Source organism: Amphibalanus amphitrite, unplaced genomic scaffold (genome assembly GCF_019059575.1).
Source record: "Amphibalanus amphitrite isolate SeventyFive unplaced genomic scaffold, NRLGWU_Aamphi_draft 000058F_arrow, whole genome shotgun sequence".
Taxonomy (NCBI): domain Eukaryota; kingdom Metazoa; phylum Arthropoda; class Thecostraca; order Balanomorpha; family Balanidae; genus Amphibalanus; species Amphibalanus amphitrite.
This window is the reverse complement of record NW_024881554.1, coordinates 1291046-1305664: the sequence shown is the minus strand read 5'-3', so window position 1 is coordinate 1305664 and position 14619 is coordinate 1291046. Positions and strand designations below refer to the sequence as shown.

At 48.6% G+C, this 14619-nt stretch overlaps 2 protein-coding genes across 2 annotated transcripts; one reads left to right on the top strand and one right to left on the bottom strand.

Annotated features, from left to right (window-relative positions):
* Positions 1 to 666: 666 nt before the first annotated feature.
* Positions 667 to 9062, bottom strand: LOC122378388 (WSC domain-containing protein 1-like). Its single transcript, XM_043359396.1, has 7 exons — positions 8712 to 9062; positions 7039 to 7227; positions 5862 to 6004; positions 5378 to 5614; positions 3641 to 3782; positions 1689 to 1793; positions 667 to 1339 (listed from the first exon to the last, which is right to left on the bottom strand). The coding sequence occupies exons 1-7, from the start codon at positions 8819 to 8821 to the stop codon at positions 1168 to 1170; spliced, it is 1098 nt and encodes a 365-aa protein (XP_043215331.1). The 5' UTR covers positions 8822 to 9062; the 3' UTR covers positions 667 to 1167.
* A 266-nt stretch (positions 9063 to 9328) lies between these two features.
* LOC122378387 (palmitoyl-protein thioesterase 1-like) lies at positions 9329 to 13758 on the top strand. Its single transcript, XM_043359395.1, has 7 exons — positions 9329 to 9489; positions 9687 to 9796; positions 9986 to 10113; positions 10418 to 10573; positions 11618 to 11723; positions 12634 to 12807; positions 13452 to 13758. The coding sequence occupies exons 1-7, from the start codon at positions 9399 to 9401 to the stop codon at positions 13575 to 13577; spliced, it is 891 nt and encodes a 296-aa protein (XP_043215330.1). The 5' UTR covers positions 9329 to 9398; the 3' UTR covers positions 13578 to 13758.
* The last annotated feature ends 861 nt before the right edge of the window (positions 13759 to 14619 follow it).

The following is a 14619-nucleotide window of genomic DNA, read 5'->3' as shown; positions in this document are numbered from 1 at the left end:
TCACTTTTCAACAGCTATTTCTCGAAAGTGGTAAGAGATAGCAAAAAGAAACTTTCACAACTTAAAGAAAATCGTTTGACAAATTATATGATACCCATTTTATGAAAAAGTTTCAGTTGAACTGATGTTGCCATCACCATTTCAAAAAAGGGATATGTGCGTCTTTTACGTTTGCGCATGTGCTCGAAGTGGGCACCTCAACGCTCAAGGCACGTCTGAACACGCTCCAGGAAACTGGCGCCCACCCTCTCCGCGGTGCCTGCTGGCACAACACGCACGTACTGCTCGACGCTGAGACGCAGCTCCTCCAGGCTACCGGGCCTGTTGTGGTAGACGCTGTCGCTGTCCTTGCAGGCTCCCCAAAACTTGCAGTCCAGTGGGTTGAGGTCAGGACTGTGAGGAGCCCACTGCTTTTCGTTTCCCTTGGTGATCACGCTACAAGCTTTGTTCATGCAAGATGTAGCGCCACCGCACACGGTCCGAGAGACACTGCAGCTGCTCCAAGAGCTCTTCGGTTGCCGCGTGATCTCCAAGTGAAGCGAAAAGCACTGGGCTCCTCAGCCTCACAGTCCTGACCTTAACCCGCTGGACTACTGGTTTTGGGGAGCCTGCAAGGACAGCGTCTATCGCAACAAGCCCGGTAGCCTGGAGGAGCTGCGTGTCAGCGTCGATCAATACGTGCGTGAAGTGACAGCAGCCACCGCGAAGAGGGTGGGCGTCAGCTTCTGAGCGCGTGTCCGGATGGCCTTCAGCTTAGCGGTGCCCACTTCGAGCACATGCGCAAATAAAGAGACGCACAGATTCCGCTTTTTGAAATGATGATGATAACGTCAGTTCGATTGAAACTTTTCCATAAAATTGGTATCATATAATTTGTCAAACGATTTTCTTTAAGTTGTGAAAGTTTCTTTTTCGTATCTTTTACCACTTTCGAGAAATTACTGCTCAAAAGTGACACACTTTTTTTGGCCCACCCTGTACATAAAGTAGCTGATTCCGTGGAGCGTCTCGAAGGACCTTGGATGTATGCGGGCAGAGTGGTCGGATCCGGCGTCATGTCGTCACTCGTCTAATGATCATGTGGCTAATAGCCTCAACCGCACGTTATATACGAGTAGCTGCTCGGTAGCTGGTAAACCGCTGCCGCGGTCACCTCGTGTCCCGCCGTCAGGTGTTCGATACCCCGCTGAAGGTGCCGGGCCCATCTCTGCTCTGCACCGGACGATAGTACTTGTAGCGGGCCAGCGGGAGGGGTGGGTGGTCGCCGGACTCCAGCGCTGTCCGAACGGTCTCAATGGCCGAGTCCAGCAGCGCGCGGTGCTCGGCAGAAAACACATCCCTGCGGTAGAAAAAGATGGCGATGAGAAAGATCGTAGCCGTAAAAATCGGCTACTAAATGAGTTGAGAAGTATGTCCGCATCTGCACGCTAGAAAGCAGCTGGTTGCCATCTACCTGGAGAAAAGAGACACCGCGGCGGGGAGAGGGCGCGGAATCTGCCCTCGTCCGTCTTTCTGCAATAGTTGCTAAATGTGTAACATAAACAGCTATGCAAAATTTGAAGCATGCCTCATCCTTCATCAATCTTCAATCGATTGATCAAAGCAATTTTCAGGAAGTAGTCAAAGGATCTCATTTTTGGCAACAATCTCTTATCATGGAACAATTCAACCGTTTAATCTGTGCTTACCGATGATGAAATATTTGCCTTCCGGATGACGTCCTTCTGAATCTTCCTTCAGGATATTTCTCGATGCAGTTTAGTCTGCCTTTGTTTTCCGGCATTCCAACAAACCTGAAAATCAACTGCAGTGTCACTGCTGAACAGTAGGCATAGTTTAAAGATGCCAAATCATCGGTTGACCGAAGAAGGCCGCCATAGGGCATAAGCAGCTTATGAGAGATTACTCAACTGTATTCATAGTCAATAAACATCTTTGAACCAAGTTATGAATCCTTCGCCCATCCTTCACCTAATCAACTCATCCATATCCACCCTTACCTTCCCTGACGCATGGAAAGTTGCCATCGTCACACCAATCCACAAATCCGGTGACCCCAACCAGCCTGGCAACTACCGCCCCATATCCATCCTCCCATCTCTCTCCAAAATCCTTGAAAAGGTTGTGTGCTCTCAGCTCACCTCCTACCTCATCACTAACCACATCCTCTCCCCATCCCAGTATGCCTACCGCCCATCCCACTCCACTGAAGATGCCATACTCGACATTGTCGAATGGGCGGCTCGCAGGGTCGACGGTGGTGACGTTGCCGCGGTGACGTCAGTCGACCTGAGCAAGGCATTCGACAGTGTCGACCACTCGATGCTTCTGAACAAGCTCGAGTGGTATGGCATCTCATCCCGCTGGTTCAGCAGCTACCTCTCTGGCCGTTCCCAACTCATCCGCTCCTCAACGGCCCTCCCACTCTCCCACGGTGTTCCCCAGGGGTCCATCGTGGGTCCCATCCTCTTCCTCATCTTCGTCAACGACCTTACCTGCTTCCTCCCCCATGGCCGACTCATATCCTACGCGGATGACACCCAAATCCTGGACTCAGCACCCTCCAATCCCACTGGCATCCAAGTGCTGAAGTCCCGGGCCGAGGAGAACATTCAGCAACTTCAACGCTGGTTTAGCTTAAACAGTTTAAAAATGAATGGAGAGAAGACCTGCTTCACTCTTCTTGGCACTCAAAATTAAGTTGATAAAGTCAAAAACTTCACCCTTAACGTAGATGATGCAACTATTCGGCCAACAAAACACATCAAGGTGCTGGGTGTTCTCCTCGACCAAACCCTGAGCTGGGAGCCACATATATCCTCTATCGTTCGGCGGTCAAATGGAATCCTTATATCACTGTTCAAAATTCGCCATCACCTCTCCCCTGACATCCTTAAAATCCTCGTTCAAACCCACGTTTTCCCCCACCTCCAGTACTGCTCGTCAGTCTGGGGTGGTGCCTCCAAATCCCGCCTGCACCGGCTGCAGAGGACCATCCATCTCGCTGTACGGCTCGTCTCTGGTCTCCGCAAATTCGACCACATCACCCCCGCCCTCGGCGCGCTCGGCTGGCCCGGCATTGGTGAGCTCATCGCACGCCGTGACGCGGTGAACGTGCAACGCGCCTTGTACGCCGCCGGCGCCCCCGACTCGCTGCGGTCCATGTTTCGCCCGCGTGCCGCCGTCTCCAATAGAGTCACGCGGGCCACGGCTGCGGGCGCAGCTGTGCTCGACCTGCCGCGGGTTCGACTGGCGGCGACCAGGCGACTGTTTTCGTATAGAGCCGCCGCTGCATGGAACGGCCTGCCGCCGGAGGTGAAGGCGACTGGTTCCAGGAGACAGCTGGTGCAGCACTTTAGATAGTGACTGACAAGTGACATGACTGATTTTAGATATTTTATGTATGCTTTTGCGGGTGTTGCTTTATAAATTGATGTGTATATTGTATGTATGTATATGTGTGTGTGTGTGGGTGTGTGTACCTATCATGTATTGACTGGGCCGTAATAGCCACTTGTGGACAAGCCCTAAATAAACGAAACGAAACGAAACGAAACGATTATGAAATACTTACATCATGTTCGATTTTACCCAAATATGTAGCACAAACCACAATGGCATTCAAAATATATATCCTCACCGCAAAAGTCTCCGCATTTCTGAAACGGGATCATGTCGGAGATTTTCGAAATGAATGACGTGTGCCAGCGATGTCATATTCAGCCAGTCCATATAGAAGTCTCGCCAGTGATTTGCTTTCAAAGTCACCCAAGAACTCCATGCTGTAAAAAGGTGCGCGTTTGTAACATTGATCAAGGACTGAGTGCCATTTTGAAAGCGACAAAGCATACACTACACACTACAAAGCTCAAATGCACCTGATTGCATGCGTCAGTCGTATAGATCAGTAAGATCATTTGGCACGGACACAATGCGTTTATGTCAGATATGTTTTCAAACTGGCTGAGCGCACTTTCATAGGTTTATTGAGCGAGATGGGTATGAAACAGACAATTATTAACCCGCGCCCTGCTGGGGGGGGGGGGGGTGTTTGAGCACCCCCCTTGTGGTTTTTCGCCAATATCTCAAAAACGGCGGCGCGGAGCGCCGCCGTTTTTGGTACACCTTATCATACATCAATTCTACACATGTGACATGTTGTGAAAATTTTAGACCAAGGTCATTCAAGGTCAGGCCACCAGGCCACTTGAAGTCACCTCACCTCATAAAAAGTTTCAATGTCTGTCATAGCTACACCGAGTGACCGATCGCTTTGAAACTTTCAGCGATTGCTAAGAGCAATAGGATGTACAAAATGTATATCTCAGAATTTTGATATCGATGACCTAAGGTCAGGTCAATTTTGCGACCTCCCCATTATAAGTCAATGGGAGAAAATTGAAATGCGCCTCTTTTGGATGAAAGACATTATAAACACTCCCAAACACCGAATTACAAGTGGTTTAGACACACTGAGCATGAAAATGGTGTCCGTGATCCTTGTTTATGCCCTGAGGTCATCTTAGGTCACGAATGGTATCTAACAGTTTTTCGCAAATAACTTTTGATAGAGGCATGCTAGAGCGATGAAAACGCCTTAGATGTGTTCAGCTCGACGATACGGATCGACTGATATGCAGCATGACCCTTTCCGGTCAGGTCATGACCTTGACCTGAGGTCAAATTTTAAAGTTGACCTTTCAAGGTCAAGTTATAGTTCATTCGATGCGTCTTGACAAGAGGAACACGATGCCGGTGAAAGTAAGCTCGTACAAGGCTCGGGTCAGAAGTTATTGCAGAAAAACTGTTTCCGAAAAAATCGGCTATTTTTGCAGTTTTTGCCCCCTGCAGGCAAAACCGTTGACGTTAGGTCAAATCTGAGAGTATTATTCAGAAAGGGCGTTAATAGGGCTATCGAATGCGCTTTTCCGCGGCGCTGTAGCTCTATTGGTTCCCGAGTTATGCGTTGGCTTCTTGGAAATTTTCGACATTCGACCTGGAAATCGGCGAAATTTTGCCTTCAATGACCTCTGGTGACCTGACCTTTGACCTGACCAAAAATTGACCGAAGTGATTTCGTCATTATTTTTGACGCTCTTTCGAACGCCGCCTTCTGCGTATCGCTACGTGGCCCAGGAGCCGAGTTACAGGGGGGGGGGGGTGTTCAAACACCCCCCCCCCCCAGCAGGGCGTGGAAATCCAGGACCCCCAGCCGGGCGCGGGTTAAGCGATTTACTTCTTAGCTAAAACTGAATGTTGACAAATTAATGTTGGCATTAATGTTGCAAAAAAACCGTTATTTGCGGTTGGCATTTTGGTTAGATATAACACAAACTTTTAAATTGTATGGTTTGAAATCCCACGAAGGGAGACTAACTTTCTCCTAGGAAGTGTTTGTCGGCTGCGTAGCCGAGGTGGCCCGCCGCGAAGTTGCGGAGGGAGATGAGTGCCTCGTAGGGGTTGCGTATGAGCACCACGGCACGCCGGCCGTGCCGCTCCACCATCCGCCTCCTCGAGCTCCAGGAGGGAGTCGGCTCCGTCAGCAGCGTGTAGCCGTGCGTCTTCTGGAGCAGAGTGCGGCCCGATGACTCGCTGACCGTCTCGCCGTAGAACCCTGGAGGTGTGATTGCAGTCAGCGCAGATTGACCGGCGCCACTGCAGTCAACACAGGCGTAAAAGTAAAATTAGATTTAAATGTGGCCAAAATGTCAGCTTCTTTTATCCCACACTGAACGAAATTGACAAATCCTTGGTCGACCCCTGCAGCTTCGTGCCTTATGCCACTCTTCCAAGAGGTCATGACTCAACTCATGTGGCAGCCACCTCTTTTTTTCTGGACGATACCCCTTGCTCATCCGCACCGTTGTCGGCGAGGCCACGGTCGTTGTAGACGCTTCCGGTGAAGACGCCGGTGGCGCCCTCTATCAGGTAGCGCGCCCACGTGTTTCCGCTGCCCGGGAACGACGCTAGCGCCATTAGCGGCAAACTGCGGTACCGCGCCATCCTGTGGAAAATGGTGCAGTAACGCGACCACAGACAGCAGGGAAAACAATGGAAAAGCGCCAGCTTGCAGGGGAGATAGGCTCCGACACATACAGACTACGTTCCTCTGCCGGTCTGTCTTATCCGTTTGCCTGTCTGTCTATCCTAAAGGCTGTCTGTCTGTCTGTCTGTCTGTCTGTCTGTCTGTCTGTCTGTCTGTCTGTCTGTCTGTCTGTCTGTCTGTCTGTCTGTCTGTCTGCCTGCCTGTCTGTCTGTCTGTCTGTCTGCCTGCCTGTCTGTCTGTTCGTCCGTCCTCCTGTCCGTCCGTCCGTCCGTCCGTCCGCCCGTCCGTCCGTCCGTCCGCCCGCCCGTCCGTCCGTCCGTCCATCTGTCTGTCTGTCTGTCTGTCTGTCTGTCTGTCTGTCTGTCTGTCTGTCTGTCTGTCTGTCTGTCTGTCTGTCTGTCTGTCTGTCTGTCTGTCTGTCTGTCTGTCTGTCTGTCTGTCTGTCTGTCTGTCTGTCTGTCTGTCTGTCTGTCTGTCTGTCTGTCTGTCTGTCTGTCTGTCTGTCTGTCTGTCTGTCTGTCTGTCTGTCTGTCTGTCTGTCTGTCTGTCTGTCTGTCTGTCTGGCTATCTGTCTGTCTGTCTGTCTGTCTGTCTGTCTGTCTGTCTGTCTGTCTGTCTGTCTGTCTGTCTGTCTGTCTGTCTGTCTGTCTGTCTGTCTGTCTGTCTGTCTGTCTGTCTGTCTGGCTATCTGTCTGTCTGTCTGTCTGTCTGTCTGGTTGACTGGCTCAATCTTCCCATCTACCTCCCCCTCTCTCTCTCTCTCTCTCTCTCTCTCTCTCTCTCTCTCTCTCTCTCTCTCTCTCTCTCTCTCTCTCTCTCCCTCTCGATGCATGCACGCATACGGCACATTATATTGCTTTATACACAGTGCTCCCATGTAAATGATAAAATCAGAACATCGTTCTGTCTTACCGATATCTAAATCTATGTGCCATCAATAGCGCATAAATTCGCATAGGTATATGACTCTTCCTAAGTACTTAGGTACTTACCCTGTCTTGTACTTGCTACATGCGACCGAGTACTTCCACGGTGAAAATGTCTTCTGGTTCTTGTCGATAAGGCGTCTGACAAACTCGTCCCCATCAACCCCTGCCGTTTGGTTGGTCGGCAGCAGTCTCGTATTTGAATACTTTCGTCCATGAATGTCTGGACGGTGGCTCCCAGGTCGAGAGAACAATCTTAAACATACAACAATGGAGTTTTGAGTAGGATGAGATGTGAGTAACATTTACGAGGTATCACATTTCTCAATTTGCTTGTAAACCGCATATCTATTTTGTCAGATTTTAACGGAGTCATTTGAATGGTGGAAAAACACCCCGAAGCGTAAAAGATAATCGTTCACTTCACACCCCATTCACTACACCCTATACCGGGTGGCCCAGAAAAAACGTTCCCAACTTTAAATCAATATTTCTCAGAGAGTGATAATGATACAACATTGAAACTTCGAATAGTCAATGCGGCACACATTTTCAGTAAATGGTGTGATTTTCATGGTGTTCGGTAAATAACTTTGTAAACGGTTTGTGTTTCAAGCATGCCATGTAAAAATTACTTTTTTGCTCTGATGTTTACTAAAAAATGTGAGTGAACGGGTCACTTTCACCACGCGGCACCGCGGCCTAGAGCCATGACTTCTACTGGCAGCTAGTCTCATTGATGGTTCGGGTCTCAGGATGACACTTTCCCTCAGGCAACCACGATGGCTCTGTGCCAGCGGCATCGGAAGAAGTTTCCAGTTTTCTAACCATCTTGTGGCTCAAATGCTTTCTTGGCTGACATTCCTGGGAAAAGGTAGCTTTTCAACCAGTTTTGTTTTTGTCATCTGCTGGCAATGCTGTTTTTCATAAGCTATTCTGTGGTCTTCTGGCACAGGAACCAGTCTGCTTTAGTTTGTTTTCCTTGTCCGGTCGATTTACTGTTTGATCTACTGAAAGGAGGGTAATCAGCAGTAATCCATGCACCGTGCCACTCCTGCTCGAAACATGATTTGGTGTTGAAACTTGAAACGAATGACATCCATGGCTCAGTATTTGAATATTTGGCACCTAAGTGAGACAAAAATATTTAAAATAAGAACATACGTGTTGGTTTCATTCAGGTGCTCTATTTTTATTCTTTTGTATAACATGGGACGTCTAACCCAATCATCACTATCGTTTGACATCGGCAAAAAAAGCAAAAACGTCTTGCTTAATTCAACTCAAGATTGCCAGCTTGGAAATGATGGTATAGTGTTATAATTTGGCATACCAATGCGCAAAGAAGTGACGCAAACTTGATGAAAATTTTGGCTCGTTATTTGTACTCGTATTTGATATATAGGCCTCCAAAGTTCGGAACGTTTTTTCTGGGCCACCCGTACAGTCCACAGCAGAAGTAATGTGGGGTTTCAGTCATGGGTATGTTCTGCTTCTGAAGCTTAGGAACGATTAGCCAGACTACAATGAAACTTTGAATGTAGCTTATATGTATCGTCACCCTTGCAGCTGCAACTTTAGCCATTGACATCTTCTTTTCGATCACTCCGCATTAAACAATCGCCAGTCAAAGCCAACCGTTGAGATTGGTAAAACCCTACATTACTTTAGCGGTGGGCTGTACGTTATAAATCATGTAAAGCAAATAGTACACACAGCACACACTGCTCATTGTTTACCTGTATGTGAGCCGTAGACGGCCGTTTGAGCAGAGCAGAAGCGCAGAGGTCGTGACAAACACCACAGCTGCCAGTGAACGTGTCACATAGCGCTTCCAGACTCCTGCCATGTCGGTGGACAACTGGGCCGCATGGCCGTAGCCGTTGGGTGCCCCCCCCCCCCCCCCCCAGCGGTCACAAGGCACACGCTCCTGTGGGAACCCTGGGGTGTCGCGGGGCAACCGGTATTGGACAGGGCACGTCAGTGGAAGAGACCGAGTCCGATAGACAGCGGCCCAGCGGCAATAAACGTACCGGGGATCATTAATGCCAACTGCCCAAGTGCTGATTATGATTAGGTATAATATAACATGCTAAGGAAAACAAGCATTCGAATGTTTTTTTTTTTCAAATCCCTAATAATTCCGTTTTCTGTGCATTGTTGAAGACAAGACGATAGGGCCACTAGTTCCCTTCGTCGTGAGCAAGATTTGGACGGCTTCACTAGGAATTCAGTCTAAAATATCAAATACACTCGGAAGTCTAATCCACCTCTGCTGGGCGGGGACTGAGCGCGGCACAGGTGGCTGGTTCCCAGCGGGGTGGGGTCGGCCATATCTGACACGGCTCTCCCATAAGGACAGTCTCACGGCGGGCGCTCTCAGTCGCCGCCGGTGCTGAGCCGAGAGGAGCCGCTATTCGTCCGCCATGGCCGTCTCCTGGACCCTGCCGCTGAGCCTGCTGCTGGTGACAGCGGCGGCGCAGGAGCCCACGCCCGTCATTCTGTGGCATGGAATGGGTGAGTAGAAAGACGCCTAAGAAATATCTTTGCCGGATTTCTGGTGAACAGCGACAACTGGCAATCAATCCTTCCACTAGCTCTGTCAATAAAGCTGACGTGAGACAACTTAGCAGCGATGAGCCTTCCGAAGTTTTCTCGGCGAACAGTTCCTTTTTCGGTTCATTCATTAATTAACATGTCTCGACTATCCACAGGGGATTCGTGCTGCCTTCCGACCAGCATGGGCATGATCAAGCGGACTGTGGAGGAGAACATTCCCGGCGTCTACGTGCGATCTCTGATGATCGGCCCCAACATCATAGATGTGAGACATGCATGGTAGCTACAAATATGTAAACAAATTCACAACAAGCTTCACGCTTTTCCTAGTTATCGGTGCTCTCTTCACCACACTCCGCGGGCCAATTTTACCTACATATATGTATGCATGTTTAATAAATGCGCACAAACAGTACTCTTGAGAAAACAGCTAAGTGAAGATGACCGCCCCCAGGACACCTTGAACGGCTTTTTCATGCCGATCGACGCCCAAGTGGAGGAGGCCTGTCAGAAGATCGCTGCTGATGAGAGCCTCCAGGGAGGCTACAACGCCATGGGCTTCTCCCAGGGAGGACAGTTTCTGTGAGTGTAGACAGAAGTTGAAGCAGTCATGACATCGTACCGAATGCTGTTATGCGTGCTGAATGAATATCTTTATTATTTGTACCCTCTCCCATTTAATTTTAAATTTCATGAAGACCATAATCGAATTTTTATTTGTTCGTATATGTAAATCAGCACGCTCAAGATGTCTCGTAACTCGTTGAATGTGCATGTGTACAAAACCTCGCATGCGGGATTCGATAAATATGTAGGTATAAATATTGTGCGCGTGTTGTCTCGTTGTGTCATTGACCTTGACCTGGTGTGGTGTGTGTGAGGTCAGGCGGGCGGTGGCGCAGCGGTGCCCCAGCCCTCCGATGAAGAACCTCATCACGTTCGGTGGCCAGCACCAGGGCGTGTTCGGACTCCCCAACTGTCTCGGTACTGAGGGTGTCTGCGAAATCGTTCGGGAGCTGCTCGACTATGGAGCTTATGAAAGGTAAATCACCGTAACAGTGCCGTTTGTTGTAACACTTTCACTTATCAGTGCCGTCGGTTTATCGGATGGCGTCGAGCTTGAAATAAGGTCAGTCAGAAATAACATGTGAATCGTGAAGTGTGAATTACTGGCAATAGTGCAGATGGTTACTGGTACCGGACGAAATTCAACACGTCAGTCTTATCGCATAGGTTGATTTTAATGGACTCATATTGGAATAGAAAACTAGGTTTAGGCACAGATACCTGAGTAAATTGACATTTGACATGTAGGAAATATGAAGACAATGAACTAGAAAACAAAGGGTGGAGACTTCCATTTCGCGTCTATAGCTAGACGCGTCTAAGCCTTAGACACGCCTAGCTGGACGGCAGCTGCGTCTATCTGACGACAGCTAACTTCAGACGTTTCTAGCTTGGAAGTCTCTGTCCAACAGTTAGACGCCAAGTTAGACGCCAGCTTGGACGTCTGCTCAGTTAGACACCAGTTGGACGCCAGTGAAAGTCTCCATCCAAAGAAAAGAAGCAAATAGATTGATATTCCTCCTATGCGACGATGCAGTCTTATCTGTTGGACTTTCGTTTTTCCTAATCAAGTAATTCAGAATCAGCACGCTATCATATAATACCAATATTGGCCAATGGCTCTGGCTCCAAGCTGTCCTCTTTAAAGTTCATATGTGAGACGGGCAAGAAGTCGGGAGAGTTTATTTGGTGGGCGAGGCCCAGTTTCAAGGCTGGGAACGGCGCCACCTTGTGCGCCTGCGGTGCTTCTCACCAGCTAATGCTACATTATCTCCGATATGCCGTGTACCCGTGGCGGTGGCTAAGTTTTTGTATGTACTAGCTGAGCGCACATTTTCTTACTAGCCCCCTAATAGCTTTTTACCTCAGTATACCTAACCCGAAAGGAAAAAAGAAACAGAATGAAGAGAAACTTTAATACGGGTTACGCCCGGAACCGTCGTCTGCAGTGGGGTATTTCATTCACCGCGAAACGGCCATGTAATCTGACGCGCACGTATACCCGTCCTGTCATTTCCAGCTTCGTGCAGTCTCATCTGGCGCAGGCCCAGTACTGGCACGACCCCCTCAAACAGCAGCAGTATGTCGAGGTGTCCCAGTTCCTCGCCGACATCAACAACGAACGGGTGAGCCGGCTCGGGGACTTGTGACGTGCAGCTAGAGGTCAAGCACCATGCTCCCATGCGTCTTAGGCTGTCATTGTGTCGAGTAGGTCCGTCGCTGTAATTAAGCTGCAACGACTTATTCGTCGTAGAAAGCGAGCGTTCGCCGGATAGGATTGGCTCGGGGATCATTGCATAAACAAGGAAGCCGCCCGGATTCCTTTGACCATCGAGCGAACCTTAACTAAAAAGGGTTCATTTTTATCAGTAAAGTAAACAAATAACACTCTACATGCTTCATTGGCTTCGTAAGTTACCGACTCACTTGTATAAATTCACGTCACCCAATACAGATTAGCGCCATTTCATTTTCTTCATAAGGGGCTTCACTTTGACTTTGTTGATTTTCAAGCGGGAAGCATGCTGATTGCTGATTAATGTTTTTTTTCTAATTTAGTCCGAACCTTTTGATAGGAAGGATTCACAAGGACAGTGCCACCGCTAAGCGAAGCTTGTTGCAGTAACCCTGCCCTCTACCCTCCGATCGCGCAATTCCAGTTCTATGGCACAATTTAGAGTCTAAAGTTTAACGTGCGCACGTAGCCGCGCACAGCCGGTCCCTCACTGACTTCGCCTGGCTACGGCCTGCCACCAACCGCAACCATACCTGTCAGGAGGAGGCCCACGTCAAGCGCCCGTCGCGCTTCGAACCCGGACTGTTGTAACCGGGAACGCGTGCTACGCTACCACGCGGAGTCGAACACTCTACCGACTGAGCTATACGGATGTTGATTTGATATTTTCAAAGCACTTACTACTTATCCTTTACATAAAGTTACATTTTCTGGAGTGTTTGGACGTAATTGTCATATTTGTTTCAGTTTATCACGATTCTGAAATCTGAATCGGCTATTGACTCGTCCTTTCGTCACAGGATGTGAAGAACGAGACGTACAAGGAAAACCTGAACAAGCTGGAGAACTTGGTGCTGGTGATGTTCTCTAACGACACGATGGTGGTGCCGCGCGAGTCCTCTCACTTTGGTTTCTACGCCCTGGGCCAAGACCAGGTGGTGGTGCCGCTGCAGCAGACCCCGATCTACACGGAGGTGAGTGCACCAGAGCGCCACCGCGTCACAGGTCGGTCGGGCTGGTTGTTATAGATGACGCGGGCGTCGCATTTGGACGCCCCACAGCGGATGTCGGCCGTCGGGTGCGCCAGCTCATCGGCCGTGCGGGTATAGCGAATCACATTATTGGTTCATCTATTTTTTTCCTTAACATTGTTGTTGTCGTTCAATCATAAAATGAGGTAAAAAGTGTAGATCGGTTGAGTCCTAGCCATCACTTCTAGGCGTAGAACGTGTGCCTTCGCCCTTCGGCGAACGAAACAAACATTAGGAAGACGGGATGCTTGCAAACGCACCCTACGAATGAGGAATGACAAACGAGCACACAAAAATGAATAGATACTTTAATAAATACTATATAGCCGTTTTGATCCTCGTAGCATTTGCGCTATCTCATATGGGACTGTTTTCAGTTTTCACCAGTAGCGACGGAACACCTTCAATTAAGGGGGGGGGGCACTGCCGACTTTTGGTCCCATTCTTTCCATGCAACGCCCATAGGGCTAATGTTTAAATGCCAAAATCAAAGGGGGGCACGGTGCCCCGGTGCCCTCCCCGTTCCGCCGCCTATGGTTTTCATACACACACACGTGAGTTCCTATTAAACTGTTCTCTCGTGGTAGGACTACCTGGGCCTGCAACAGCTGGACACAGACGGCAAACTGGCGATGCTGGCGACGGAGGGGGACCACCTGGAATTCAGCATCGACTGGCTGGTGGAGAACATCATCAACGTGTACCTCAAGTAGAAGTTCGTCCGTATCCTGTGATGAATGAATAAAAACGTGCCGTGTGGCCATGTCCTTCGGCTTAAATGTTATGTTGGATAGTCACCGACTAAATTCTTGTTTATTTAGTTGTCCCTCGGACGGGGCTAATTAATCATGGTGATACGCTACGGTTAAAATAAACATTGTACGCAATATCTAACTCCTGATTATCCTGTGCTCAGGGTTGTGCTTGACTCATGAGTCGAGTCAGAAATTTGACTCAACTCTGAATCAAATGAGTCAGATTTGAGTCGAGTCGGATAAAATGTTGAGCTGTTGAGTTGAGTCAGAGTTGAGTCAGACAAAAATATTAAGGTGTTGAGTTGAGTCAGAGTTGAGTCAGTAAAATAACTTTTGACATTGAGTTGAGTCAAAAACATTTAGGAACATGAGTCAGCTGACTTAACTTACTAGAAACAATATATAGTATAAGTTTTTCTTTCTCCCCCGCTTAAAAACTTAGGCCTGGCCCTGCTGCCGGATTTTTTCACCCCCCCCCCGCTCAACAACTTTTTTATCTGAGTCGATTTTGAGTCAAGGCACTTGACTCAACAAAAAATTTGAGTCAAGTTTGAGTCAACTCATATTTTCATTGAGCCGCTTGAGTCATGAGTCGAGTCAAGGAAAAAACTCAGCTCCTTGTTTGAGTCAGAGTTGAGTCAGGGCATTCTGAAGTTGAATGATGAGTCGAGTCGGCAAATTTTTTTGAGTCGAGCACAACCCTGCCTGTGCTTTGGGTACGTAATTCGATATAGGGAGTAGGGATCAAAATGAAACTGAGGTCGTGGCAATAGAAGTTTAAATATTGTCCGCACTAAACGTGTAAACGTGTCTCATGCCTCTTTGTGTCGTTGCATTTAGCACCAGTGGTTTCGTTACTTGCCACTTTATGGCTTCTAACTAACGCTATTCGACAAAGAGCTTTAAAACAGTAGCAAAAAAGACCAACAATTAAACCATGAAGTGTAAAAAGAGTTTTGGAGTGAAAGTTCTACTGAAGACCACAGGGCACTCACATATG